Source organism: Petaurus breviceps, unplaced genomic scaffold (genome assembly GCF_028583685.1).
Source record: "Petaurus breviceps papuanus isolate PSGF00001 unplaced genomic scaffold, PetGlider_PUasm1.0 140, whole genome shotgun sequence".
NCBI classification, from domain to species: Eukaryota; Metazoa; Chordata; class Mammalia; order Diprotodontia; family Petauridae; genus Petaurus; species Petaurus breviceps.
In genome coordinates this window covers 50,287,996-50,301,852 of record NW_027185698.1, presented here as the reverse complement: position 1 = coordinate 50,301,852, position 13,857 = coordinate 50,287,996, and the positions used below count along the sequence as shown (strand labels likewise).

General features: G+C 43.1%; 2 protein-coding genes across 8 annotated transcripts in view; one reads left to right on the top strand and one right to left on the bottom strand.

Annotated features, from left to right (window-relative positions):
* MYL5 (myosin light chain 5) overlaps positions 1–12,036 on the top strand; it is a 23,500-nt gene extending 11,464 nt beyond the window's left edge. For 4 of the 5 annotated variants that reach the window (XM_069072703.1, XM_069072695.1, XM_069072678.1 and 1 more), the window contains exons 4-7: positions 748–852; positions 2,017–2,095; positions 2,670–2,718; positions 11,876–12,036. In XM_069072703.1, the coding sequence (XP_068928804.1) occupies positions 748–852; positions 2,017–2,095; positions 2,670–2,718; positions 11,876–11,977 (335 nt within the window). In that variant the 3' untranslated portion in view covers positions 11,978–12,036. Of the gene's footprint in view, positions 1–747; positions 853–2,016; positions 2,096–2,669; positions 2,719–11,141; positions 11,233–11,875 lie in introns of all 5 variants that reach the window. The other variant, XM_069072688.1, reaches the window with a different exon arrangement.
* Positions 6,382–13,857, bottom strand: part of SLC49A3 (solute carrier family 49 member 3) — a 60,348-nt gene continuing 52,872 nt past the window's right edge. The window contains exon 10 of one of the 3 annotated variants that reach the window (XM_069072641.1): positions 6,382–6,655. In XM_069072641.1, coding sequence (XP_068928742.1) covers positions 6,648–6,655 — 8 coding nt within the window. In that variant the 3' untranslated portion in view covers positions 6,382–6,647. Of the gene's footprint in view, positions 6,656–10,589 lie in introns of those variants that run through there. The other 2 variants (XM_069072624.1, XM_069072633.1) reach the window with 2 other exon arrangements.

Below are 13,857 nucleotides of genomic sequence, written 5' to 3'. Positions count from 1 at the left end.
ATGATTAAATAGGCTGGAGTTGTGGGAAGTGAGGTTTGCCTATTTAAGAGGATGGTGGGGGTGGGGGAGGTTGGACACAGCTTTAGAGGATTCTGAGGCTAGTGACATTATTTCCCCTTATAATTCAAGTGTAGGAATGAAAACTGTGTGTCTCTACCTCTTTGCCTTTGTCCCTCTTTCCCTTCTTATCTTTGTCTGTCTCTCTCAATCCCTGGCTCTGCCCTCTCCATCTCCCTGCCACCATTTTTTCCTTTTCCTGGTTTCTATCTCTTGTTCCTTTTGTCCTGAACTCTCCACTCCAACCCCAAACTACCTCCATTTTACTGTCCCTCTTCCCCCTTCTCCCTCTCTGTCTCCTCTTGCCTATTTCTCTCCTTTCCTCCCTAATCCTCTTTTTTCCCTCTCCCTCTTCTCTCCCTATACCTCTCCCTTCCTCTTGCCCTCCTTCTCTCTCCCTTCCTCTCCCTTCCCTTCTCCTCCTTTCCCCCTTACTGTGTTCCCCTTTCTGTCCCTTCCTCTTCCTCTCCTCTCTTCCTTCCTCTCCCTTCCCTTCTCCCTTACTCCTCCTTTCCCCCTTACTGTGTCCCCCTCTCTGTTCCTTCCTCTTCCCCTCCCTCTCTTCTTCCTTTTTTCTCTGTACCCCTGGTCCCTTTTCCCCACTTCCCACTTGTCACTCTCTCTCCCTGTCTCTATGCCCCCCCATTCCCACCTTCCTGAGCCCCCATCCTTCCTGTCTCCCTGATACAGGCAAGATTAATGTTAAAGATGACGAGCTGGATGCTATGCTGAAGGAGGCCACAGGCCCCATCAACTTCACAATGTTCCTGAACCTGTTTGGAGAGAAGCTGAACGGTGAGTTCAGTGGCCCCGTGGAGGCAGAGGCCAGATGGCCTAGGTGTTGGGCTCCTGCTCGGCATCTCCTTGGGCTGGCCCCACCAGAAGCCAAGGGAACTCCACAGCTTCTTCTTTTCCTGGGACATACTTTTTCATGTCTCATTGCCCAGATGGAATGTGGACCACATGCCCAGGCCTTGCTTCGCCTTAGCCTTCAGAGGCTCGGGTCCCTTCCTCCAGGAAGCCCACTCTCTGATCTCTCCCTCCTAAGCTACAACAGTTAGTGTCAGAACCACCCTGGCTGGCTGTGGCCTCCACTGACCACTAGCTCATCTAGTGGCTTTTCCTCCCTCATTGCTACAGCCCATGCTACTGTCTCCACTTCCTCTTCCTTTCCTTCCCCTTTGCCCTGACATTATCTCCACACCTCTGGTTCACAGGCCAGCACCAGCATGGACTTTTCTGCATCTGCTGCTCCTTGGTCCCCATCAAACTGTCTGCTCCTTCTGGCTTTCCCATAACAAAGCAGTAACAAGATATAGCAGAAATAATAATATTTCTTTAAAGTTTGCTGTGCACTTGCTTCACAATAGCTCTGTGAGGTAGCAAGTACAAACATAGCCCCCCTATTTTATAGATGAGGGAACTGAGGCTCAGAGAGATTGTGACTTTTCCCAGGAGTAAGTGAAGAGCTGGAATTTGAAACCAAGTTACCTGATTCCAAGCCCAGCACTCTTTGCACTATAGGAAAGTGGACCCTAGGAGTCAACAAACCAGGGTCCTTGGGGCAGCTAGGTGGTGCAGTGAGTAAGAGCGCCGGCCCTGGAGTCGGGAGGACCTGGGATCAGTTCCAGCCTCAGATACTTAACACCCACACAAAAAAGCTGGCCATGTAACCTTAAGCAAGTTGCTTAATCCCAATTGCTTTAATAAAAAAAAAAGAAAAAGAAACCAGGGTCTTCTAGTCCTGAATCTACTACCATTCTTCTGTGTGCCTTTGGGGAAGTCCCTTCCATTCAGCTTGTTCTCTAAAATGAGGGGGTTGGAGTAGGAGGCACCTGGGATCTCTGAACTCTGGCAGTCTGACTTGGTCTAGGCCTGGACGCTGTGGAGGGAAGGAAGGCTCAGTCAGAATCTCTCACAAGGTTGTAGCTAATTTCACCTTTCTGGTTGTTCCTGCAGGGACAGATACAGAGGAGACAATACTGAATGCCTTCAAGATGCTGGACCCAGATGCCAAAGGGAAAATCAATAAGGATTAGTAAATAAATCTCTTCAATTTGTCTCTAGGTTGTGGGGATGCAGGGATGGAGGGATGAGGAACATGTCAGTATGGATTAAGGAATTGTGAAAGGTTCCTGGTCACAGAAAATGGGGAAAAAAGTCAGGAGTGAGGGCCAGAGGAAGTAAGGGGGTGGGGGGGACGTGGGACTTCAAGGGCCAGGTCATCAGGAGTGAGGGATGACCCTGCTGAGAGCCAGAGTCAGGCCAGCAGGTGTGAGGGAGGTGACGTCTCACTTCAGATGGATTCTGTGGATCCTGAATGTGTGTGTGTCTGTGTGTATGTGTGTGTGTGTGTGTGTGTGTGTATGTGTGTATGAATGAATGACACGAGTAATCCGCTAACCTGCTGGAAAGCATACTTTAATACACCATTCTGATAGAGGTTTGATTTCTTAATGGTTCCATTTCTGTAAATGTTCCATTTCTGAAAAATTCATCCCTTGGAGCCCCAAGTTCTGGGCTTGAATCTTATTGGCCATTGGGATACTGTGATGTTTATCTAAAAAAAAGGTTGAACTGACCAGGATGCTTTTCCCTTCTGCTTCTATCAGCATAAAGCGTCTGCTGATGTCCCAGGCTGACAAGATGACTGCAGAAGAGGTTTGCTTTTTTTCTCTTGCTCTTCCTCCTATACTCTTTCCCTCAGTGAATATTCCTAGAGACTGTGTGTATCACCCTTGCATTAGAAAGTAGGTGGTGTCTAGCGGAGGCTGAACACCTGAGGTGCCAAAGCATATCGGAGACAGATGGGTCCTTGTTGGAGGGTCTCCTGCACATGGGCTCTCTTCCAAGGCAGAGACTCCTGGAGTGGTATATTGACCTGACATGAGAAAAGGGGTCCCAACAAGGATCAATTACCCAGCTCTGACTCTGACTCTTTTCCAGGTAGACTAAAGTCCAATGAATGACTCAAGAACCTACTTCATTTAGCATGTGGTTGCTGTAGGGTTTGAGGGTTCTGTGTGTGATTACACAGCTGCAGTGGCTTCTGGGTCATCATAGTGCTCCATGAATCTTCCTATTGGACTTGTTACTGTAATAGTTTACTATGTCCTGAGCTTCAGCTGGGTACTCTGTCCTGGTCCCTCAGAGGCTGTCTAATTGTCCAGGAATCCAAAGGTAGTATACAGTGTTCTCTATGAGGAGATCTTGGGGGTGTCACTGATGCCCTCAAGCCATGGTGAATCCCTCCTTCCACTAGAGGGAGGCCAAGGCTGGTATGTGTGTGTGTTTCCACAGAGCTGGTCATCCAAGGCTAAGTATGGGGAACAGGAGGAACACGGGAGCAACTGATTTTCATGTGTAAACCAAGTTTCTCTCATATGACGCTAATGACCAGTTCCGCTTGAAAGCACCTGTAGCAGGACTTTTTAACCTGGGGTCCACAGACTTTGGGGATTCCATAAACTTGGATGAGAAAAAAATTACTTTTTTATTTTGACATAATTGATTTTTTATAATCTTATATATTTTATGAATTTAAAAATATGATTCTGAGAAGGGGTCCATAGGGTTCACCAGATTGCCATGACACTAAAAGGTTAAAAAGTTCCTATCGATAGCAAGTTCAATACTATGACTGTAACAGCTCTTGTATGGTGGAGATTTACTCTTGGATATTGTAGGATGAAGGATAAAAGTCATGAGTGAAAAATAGTCTTGGGACTTTAATGGACTCAAGATGAATTGACAAAGTGACATGATAATTAAAAGGTTTAATTCAATGAGGTCATAGTAATAGAGGCATAACCAGACTGGAAGAAGTGATAGTCCCACTGTCCTCTGCCCTGGTTAGACCACATTTGGATTATTGTGTTCAATTCTGTAAACCACATTTTAGGACGGATAGTCATGAGTTTCTCGGCAAAATTCCCACCAGAAATACTTTCAGTGGTATGGAGGAAGCTATGGGTTCTCAAAGGCTCAGTTCAAGCTCAGGCAGGATCTACCATTCTGGAAAGGTTTCAAGTACAATCCTAACAACAGATGTAGTTGTTTCTCAAAGGACCAGCCTAGCTAAGTATAGAGAAGCATATCTCTAGCAGGCTTGGGGATGAATTCTTTTACTAACAGAAGCCATGAAACAAAGAAAAACGCGAATTTGTCCTTCGGGTTTGTGCAGCCCTTCCACTTATGCCATCCTGGAGGTAGAATAGACAAAAAAGGCAGTAGATCCCCTTGCCAATTAGAGAGGCATGGAAGGAACAACATGGATTTTGAATATAAATTCATTTGTAAAATCTTATAAAGGAGGAAGGTGGGAGATCCTTAATCATACCTCCTAAAACAGCAAGAAGCCATGGAGGGGAAAACAGCTCTAGATAAAGTTTGGAGTGAGAACCATTTAGACCAGATTATCCCAAGAAATTTATAAGTTAAGCTAGAAGTAGAGCAAAAAAAAATTGGAAAAGATCTGGCAATACTTCTATAACAATTTCCCTCCCACAAATCATAGTAGAGCCACTGAATCTGGATTCAGAGCATCTCCATTGGTGTTATGCTGCAGGGGCAATTTGAAATGTTAACAAGTCATATAAAAAGAGGAAGGGCGACTGGAACAAGCCAGGTATATACAGATGAGGTCCATGCTGGGGGGCACAAGAGAAGAAGCCTCAAGGTAACTAATGAAAGCAAAAATACTGAAAATCCAGGGGGAGATCAGGGATAGTGTTACAGAGAAACGTCAATCAAGTGAAGATCAGTGTCTGTTGATCTATATCCCTACTTTCTCACCCCTAAAAAAAATGTCTTTATGAATCTAATTATCTACTTAAGTATCAGGGATAAACTTGATAAAAATATGAGAAGGAAAAAAAGGGAGATTTTTCTAAATGATAGTCTACAGTAGACTGCATGCATTTTGACAGTCTCAAAATTTACTTTAAAGATCCCATTGTGCTCATTGTATCTTGACTATTAAAAGAAATTGATTTGGAAGAACAAGACAAAATTGTAAAGGCCTCCTCCAACCAGGTATTTTTTTTGCCTATGTTAAGGTCATACTAAATCTCTTGGGAGAAGTAACAAAATTTTGCTTGATTATCTTCTGATTATTTGTAGCAAATGGGATATAAAAGAGGGAGACAGGGGTTCACTAAAGATGTTTGCAGTTGTCATGGAAGATGTCCAGGACAGAATCCAAATGGAAGAGGGATTCCCTGGAGATGGTGAGATCCACTGCTGAGTCTCATTTACAGATGACCTTGTACCAATATAATCGAATCTGTGAATGAGTCAGAGATTCATAAATGGTTTTCTGAAAAGACTTCAAAAAGTTCAGTCTAACTATCCTCAGAGATAAAAACAAGTGCATGAAGAAAGCCTGTTATTCAGATTATTAAAATTCCATAATATGTGAATGATATGATTTTCCAAATATTAATAATACTTAAATTAGAAAGTTGATGTATGATTCATCTTTAAAATTTCTTAAAAATTAGTTTTAGGAATTCAGGTAAATAGGTAGCCCGTGCAGCTGGTCCTTCACTGAGGACATCTAGTGGATAGTGGAGAGCTGGGTCTAGTGTCGGGAAGACCTGAGTTCAAATCTAGTCTCAGACATTTACTAGATATCTGATCTTGGGCAAGTCATCTAACTTCTACCTGTCCCAGTTTCCTCAGCCATAAAATGGAGATAACAATGTCATTTGCCTTCCAGGGTTGTGAGAATTAAATGTTTGTTAATTAATATTAAATTATTATTAATATTAATAACTATGAAAATAATTAAATGATATATTTGTAAAGCATTTAGCAGAGTGCCTGGCACACAGTATAATGTACTTATTTGCTTCCTTCAGCTCACATACTTAGGACACATGCAATGTAGATGGTAGGACAATGGATAGAATACTGGGCCTGGAACAGGAAGACCGGACCTCAGACACTTACTAACTGTATGATCCTGGGCAAGTCATTTAACCTCTTGTCCTCAGTATCCTCATCAGTAAAATAGGGATCACAATGACATCTCTTTCCCAGGGTTATTTTGAGAATCAAATGAGATAACAATTATAAAGTGCTTAGCGCAGTGCCTGGCATACAATATTACACATTTTAAGCCTGTGATTCTCATTGTCGATACCCTCCCCTAAATCCTTCATAAAGAATCTGCCCACTATCCCCTCACCAAGGCACTGGTGACTACTGACTGTTTTAATATGTTTAGGATATCTGTGTAGCACACAGTTTGTGTCTTTGCTATCTTCCCTGCGCGCTGGCCCCCCCCCCCACTCATCTGCTGTGTGACCACTCTGTGAGAGGTTGTATGTCTTTGGGAAGGTCTTTTATACCACTTTTAATGTACAAGTTGTCGGTGATATACTTTAGCTGACATGCCCATCTGTAGGATTTTGATTCTTCTGAGATTATATTGTTCCATAGTACAGACATGTAACATTACCAGGAAAATGTTGGTGTCGCGAAATGGGTCTTTCTGGTAGCAAGCAGTTTGGGATCACCAAAGGTTCTGTGCAATTTCCCAAATGCAATTCATATGTGCTCTCCTATTTAATTCTGGGCCCAACTCATTATCCATCTGTAGTGACAGAGAGAGAGACAGACAGAGAGAGAGAGAGATTCAGATTCAGTGGGCTGTCCCTTCACCTCCATGTTTATCTGGGTAAAAATATGCTTTTCATCAGTTTTGTTATTCTCATGGAGACAATTAAGCTAATTTCTTTCACAATGCTATGAATTTCACTAAAGAAAATTTGTAATGTTTCATGAATGTTGTCAATTAGTTTGATAATGTCTGAGAATAGGTGCACCTATACAATATCAGTATCACTAGTACCTCTCTATTTTTCACCTTTACTCAATGTGAACAACCATTGAGTTCTTCAAAGAAAAGGTGATTATCAAATGCCTACTATGTGCCAGAAACCATGCTGGGAGCAGAGGGCTCCAAGTTTCATGTCAGAGTTTTGTGCACTTTTAACATTCTCAGGGGAGATACCAGCTTTGAGGAGTCTACAGTTGCATTTTGTTTTACTAAGTTAAAAAAAATTTTTTTTTTTTGCTTTTTGGAGGGCAGTTGGGCTTAAATGACTTGCCCAAGATCACATGGCTAGTTTTTTGTGGTAAGTGTCTGAGGTCACATTTGAACTTAGGTCCTCCTGACTCCAGGGCTGGTGCTCTATTCACTGTGCCACCTAGCTGCCCCCGTAAAATGTTTTTTAAAAAAGAAATTCAGCAATTCATGCAGCAGGATCTTTTATTATGTATACCTCTCAATCAGTTTTGTGATTGTACAAATAGGTTCTTCCATAGAAAATCATCTGAAACACAATCCTGTTTTCAAGGATAGACTCTTCTCATAAAGATTTCATAGAGATAAGAGCATGGGACTATGAGTTTAAAGTTGCTACTGCTTTTTTAGTCACTTTTTTTCTTTTTAAGTAATATTGTCTGATTTTTCCCATTCTTTTGGAATCTTCCCCCTCTCTGAAATACCTTGAAGACCAATCCCTGAGTACCATTAAAATTCAGTTGAATTTCCTTAGGATTATTTGTCAGGCCCAGTTGGTCTTTTAGAATTAATTTTCTTAAGAAAGAGTCATTTCCTCTTCCTAAGTGCAAGAGTCCTGAAGGAGCAGCATATGAGACTGGCAGAGGAAGACCATTGGTGCCACTGTTTACATAGGGAGATCCCCTCCAGTTCTGTCATTGGCTACAGGGACATCCAAGCAAGAGAGCAACTGATCGCAGTTCCCCATTGTATATTTAGAGGAGACAGCATGCAGGCAAGACAGCTGGTAGATGGCCAAAAATGGTAGCCCGGAACCAACTTAAGTATGAGCTCCCTCCTTCAGGGTGGGAGGATGGGGAGCTGATGTGTGTGTGTTTTGGCAGTAAGGGGAGGGGCTGAGTCATGGAGGTAGTAGCATTTACTTTGAGTCTCCTTTTCCAGTATCGACACCTGCCTATAAGTCTCCGAGTTGTGTTTGTTGCCAGTTCCTTCCATGCATAACCTACCAATGTGGAGTGAGCAGTGAGAGCTGTAAAATCAGATTCCATCTAATCCTTAATCCTAATTCCATCTAATTCTATGACAAGACCTGAATCTTGTCGTAACTGAATTTGTCTCTGTTCCTTGAGAGTTCTAACGGGTTGGGGAGAGAGGCAGTGTTCTAAGCAATCCAAATCCTTAGTAACAAACAGGCATACAGTAAACACTTAATAAGTGCTTTTTGACTGATCCAGCAAGGGGGTTTAATTGTTGAGGAGACTAGACAGCTACAGAAAACACTGGCAGATTTGTTGTCCTCCTTCCGGTTTCATTTTTACAGATGCTCTCATCACTGCAAAACTTGGCTGACTCTCATACCAAGTTTTCTGCAGGGTCGGTCTTTTTCCTTCTCAACTGCTTTTCATTGTTTTGCCTGGCTCACAATCTTTAATCATCCCCCTCCCCACTGTTTTGTAAATTATGTATTTGAAACTGGTGCTCAGCCCTAGGCCCTGTATCTCCACTTGGCAAGAAGAAAAGAGTTTTCCAGACACTTTCTGCCTCATTTTATTTTTACCTTAGTTATGTTTCTCTAAGGAAAGTCAGTATTCAGAGTCAGTCTGTTTGTTTATTTTTCCCCACTTTCCATTTTTTAGAGTAAATAGCTTGTTTAAATAGGTCAGGTTAGGGCTGTTCTCATTATACTAAGTATCTTTTTCTCATCTTTACCCTTTTAAAAAATTTGGTCTTTTCTCTTGATCTAATCCATTCCCTAAATATACATAGATAACTTGTTCTGAAAATGCATATCATGCTGATAAGAAGTCTCTAGAGTAAATTGCACTTTTGGTGATGTGTAGTATTTGATCAGTTCAACACCTTTTGATTTTTATCTTGAAGAAAGTATTAAGGATGAAATGAGGCTTCTCAATATTCTACAAACCTTTGGTGTATTCATTTTTTGACTTTGAATCATTATTTTAAAATATTTTTCATTATCTTCCAATTCTTCACCATTTTTCTCCCATGCCCATTTTTATATTGAAGTCAAGGAATATGTTGACTTGAAGAATTTTCTTCATACATTTGTCTACTTTATCCTCTACAATGGATTTTTGCACATAAATTCCAATTACCTTTTTGGTGGCGCATTTAATTATGCTCATCATAGGCAATGCAAAGCAAGATGACCAAGTGGCCCATGATTTTTTTTTTCTTGGCTGAGGGTACATAGTAGAACTAGGCTAACTCTTATTTGCTTTTCCTAGGAGTTTCTGTGAGCCATCTTTCCATTTAACAACAACTTATTCATGTCTTTTAGTTTCTTTTATAGTGAGAATATCATTATAGATATGGTTCAGTTCTTCTACTTGCATATTGATTCATCATTGAAGACTTCTTTTTTTCTTTTTGGAGGGCAGTTGGGGTTAAGTGACTTGCCCAACGTCACATGACTAGTTAAGTGTTAAGTGTCTGAGGCTGGATTTGAACTCGGGTCCTCCTGACTCCAGGGCCAGTGCTATATTCACTTCACCACCTAGCTGTCCCTGAAGACTTCATATTAAAAATACAAAGTTAAACTATTCATAGACAAGTCCAAAAATGTTATTTTTACCATCTGATGCTCCCTATCCTACCAATATACTGAAACAGAAACAGGAAGTTGCACAGGACTAACAGCTATTTTCTATTTTTATCTGTTTCATAAGTTACTATGGTCAGAAAAATTGATGACCAAGTAGGCAACTTTGGGTGAATGAACCCTTACAAACTTAGCTAAGGTCCTTGGATATCTCCAGGTCTCTATGCAGACTCTTTCTAGCTTGGTCTTTCTTAGAGCCTTCCAAAGAGGTTGTAGTGCCTCTGCAAAACAGTGAGGCATCAGAGGAGGACTTCAGTGGAAAATTTATGGAAGAGTGACAAAGACTTTTACTTGGCCCCCGAGAAAAGAATTAGGAGAAATAGATGGAAGTTGCAGAGGCAGATTTTTGACTTGGTATAAGGAGGAACTTCCTAACAATTATGAGCTGTCCCAAAGTGGAACAAGTGACCTTGGTAGATTGTGAGTTCCGTGTTACTGGAGGTCTTTAAGCAGAGGCTGTGGCCATTTATCAGGGATGTAGCTGGGATTCACATAGGATTTGGCTGGATGGCCTCTAAAATTATTTCCAACCCTCAGATTCTGTGATTTACCCTAAAATTTCAACGACTGATTCTCCTAACATAATGTTGATCTCTGCTATGGGGCCACAGCCCTTTGCCAGTTCCCAGTAAATAGGTTTAGAGTTTGGGGATTGGGTCCTTTGCTCTGTCACTTTGGGGCTTTGCCTTTTTCTTCAACTTTTCCCCTTGAACACAAGCTAATTGCTCCCCCCTCCCAGTTCTCCCATCCTCTTCTTCAATTTCCATGCAACTTAGATAAAACACACAACATTTGAAGCTGTTTTATACAAACACATGCAACCCACCCCATCCGTTTTCTTGGGAAACCATTCACACTTATAATAATTAAGGCCACAAAAACATAAAAACAGCATCTCTTTATTAAAAATAACTAGAGTGAATAACTGGGAATGGGTGAGGTAGAATCTAGAATCTAGAACTTTATTTGCTGCCATTCATTAAATGTCCAGAAAGGGGAAAAGAGACCAAACTATGGCATGGAAATCATGTGGAGACTTGCTGTTTTCAGAAAGTGATACTTTGGTGGACCCTAGGTGTAAGACAATCCGGAGTGTGGGCCTGAGTTCAATCTTCCATCTCTCTGTGTGGGGAATGTTTGCTGAGTAAACTATGGTGCCCAGGGCCATATAACTTGAGAGAGCAAACTTTTTAAGAACTTAAGAAGATCCTGTTGCCTTGCATACAACTGAGGCAAAATTGCAAGAACCTCTGAGGACTTGAAGAAACTCACATTTTGCTAAAGCAGGGTTAGCCTAGCCCCACACCTGTATCTCCACTCCCCTGGGTCTGGGGCATGGCTCTGCCTCTAATTCTACTGTCCTTCTGGGACAGGGACTGCTCCCCCAAGTGCTCGGTCTTCTCCCTTATTGTTGTGCTGTTGCCATTCCAGGTCTTGTCTCAACCCCTCCTGAACCTGCTTCTATTCTCAGCCTGTTTACTAGCTCAGAGAACAGCCATTGCTTGCCTTTTCTTAGTCCCATGTGAGTAAACAGAGACAATCCTGGCCTACTGCATACTGATGTCAGGAAGAGCTGAGTTCAAGCCTTGCCTCTGGCACCTCCTAGCTGGGGGATTCCAAACCAAATCACTGAGCCCCTCGGTGCCCCAGGCATATCTCCAAGACTGAGAGTTTTAGACTGCATCAGTGGAGTGAATTTCTACACTAGCAATTCCCTATACTGCCCAAATCATAGATCTGGACCAGGGGTAGTGAGCCTGCAACCTCAAAGCTTCCCCGTCCCTGGTCTAGACCTACAAAACAAGTGAACAAAGCCTGCACCTGCACACTCAGGCTGGTATTTATCAAGCACCAGCATTCTCTTTTCTCTGTCAGTCCTAGGGAGCCTACCGATGAAATGAGTGAAAGCGCTTTGTAAAATGCTCCCCTTTGGTCTCCTCCAGCCCAGGAGGCTGATGGAAAGGAGGTGGTCCTGCTGCCTCCTGGTCCCTCTCCCCTGGCGTCCCCAGCACACACCCATGAAACTCTCCTGTCCCTAACATGCCAGCGGCAGGTCTCACTCGGTCCCACCTACCCCCTGCTCTCCTCCCCTGCCATCACAGGAAGTGACCTGACCCTATTCCTTAGAATGGCCTGACATGGTTTTGTTTCTAAACCTCCTGCAGATTGATCAGCTGTTCCAATTCGCTTCCATTGATGCAGCTGGAAATCTGGACTATAAAGCTTTGAGCTACGTCATCACCCACGGGGAGGAGAAAGAAGAGTAACAAGAACTAGGACTGGGGGGAAATATTGTTGATTCAATAAAGGTTATTCAGCAAACAGGCCTGACCTGACTGCCCATTTCTGGCCCCAGAATAAGCCCCATCAGCTCTGAGCTAGGAGAGTCCTAGTTCTGAGATATATCCAGTCTTCTGGCCTGCCCTGGGTGCCCCAAGCCTGGGAAAGAGGGGAGACTGCTGCTCCTGAACGTATCCAATGACCTTGTCCTGGGGGGTCAGTATCTCTCAGCAGAGCCTCGTCCTTGGGGTCACTGACTCCCACAGGAATTCTCTCCTGGGCACGGCAACAGAGAAACCTAGAAAAACCCTCCTAACCCGGAGCAGAGGACCATAGTTTTATAGATTTTCAGAGCTGGAAGACACATTAGAGATCCTCTAATATTACCCTTTAATTGTACAGATGTGGAAACTGAGGCCCTGAGAAGTTATTAGGCACACATAGATAAGAAATGGTAGAGCCAGGATTTGAGCCCAGGTCCTCTGACTCTAGTATTCTTTCCATTGTTCTTCAGTTGTGTCTGATTCTTTGTGACCCTATTTGGGGTTTTCTTGGCAGAAATACTGGAGTGGTTTGCCATTTCCTTCTCCAGCTCATTTTACAAATGAGGAAACTGAGACAAACAGGGTTAAATGACTTGTCAGGGTCACACAGCTAGTGTCTGAGGCCAGATTTGAACTCATGAAGATGTGTCTGGCTGACTCCAGGCCCAGCACTCTATCCACTGTGCCACCTAGCTGCCCCACTCTTTCCATACCATCACATAAGAAGGGCTGGAACACACATTTGTGTGCCAGTCCTATTGAGACAGCTGGATGACACGGTACAGAGGTCTGGACAGTAGCTTAGAAGCTTTGTCCCAAATTCCCAACCACGGGCTCATCCCACCTACAATTTGTTCCTTTACAAACTCTGGCATGGAGCATCACCCAAGTATTTAGAATTTTCTAGTTTCTGGAATGACATTTTTCTTCAGTGCCTGGGGTGAAGACTCTCCTTAGTACATGTAATAAACCCTCTCTCTTCCTTCTTTCCTCTCTGTCTGTCTCCTATAAGAAGAAATTTCCCCCCCCCCCAATGTCACATGTGATGGATCTTTTCATTTTTCAATATGGATTCTCTCCTGCTGCCTGCTGTAAAGTCTCTTCTAGGTGTATGGACTGAACTCTCCCCAGTGCCTAGTGTGAAGTCTCTCTCTGAATAGTAAAAAAAAAAAAGTCTGTCCCCCTAATCCTCATTGCTGACTTGAAGTCTTTCCCTAAATGCCTGGCATAGAGGGTCTCCCCACTGCCTCCAGATGCCATACCCCCAAAACTGCTCGGCTGCACCAAGAGTCACATCCTTGGCAATGCCTCTCCAGCTGAGCATCTGTCAGAGAGGTAGGAAGAAAGAAGGATTAAAAAAAACATTTTCAGAAAATGTTTTCTGCCAAAAATTCTATTAGAAGTTGTTTTTGAGTGGTGGCTAGGTGGCATAGTGAGTAGAGTGCCAGCCCCGGAGTCGGGAGGACCCAGGATCAGTTCCAGCCTCAGACACTTAACACCCTCACATATACACACACAAAAAAAGAAACTGGCCATGTAACCTTGAGCAAGTTACTTAACCCCAGTTGCTTAAAAAAAAAAAGTTGTTTTTGAGAAACTTGAAAACTAGAAATTTGATATAAGTGTCAGGGAATGGTAGGAAGGTAAGACTGTAACATATCTGGGTCACTGAGCCGAAGCCCTGTCTTCCTCATCTTTTCCTGTCCTGTGGGGCCTGTAGGTAGTGTTGGCTTCTGCCTGAAGCCGCTTATATGGTGTGTGGAAGAAGATAACGAAGATGCAAGTGTAGATACAAAATAGCCCAGCCAGCAACAACATGGAGT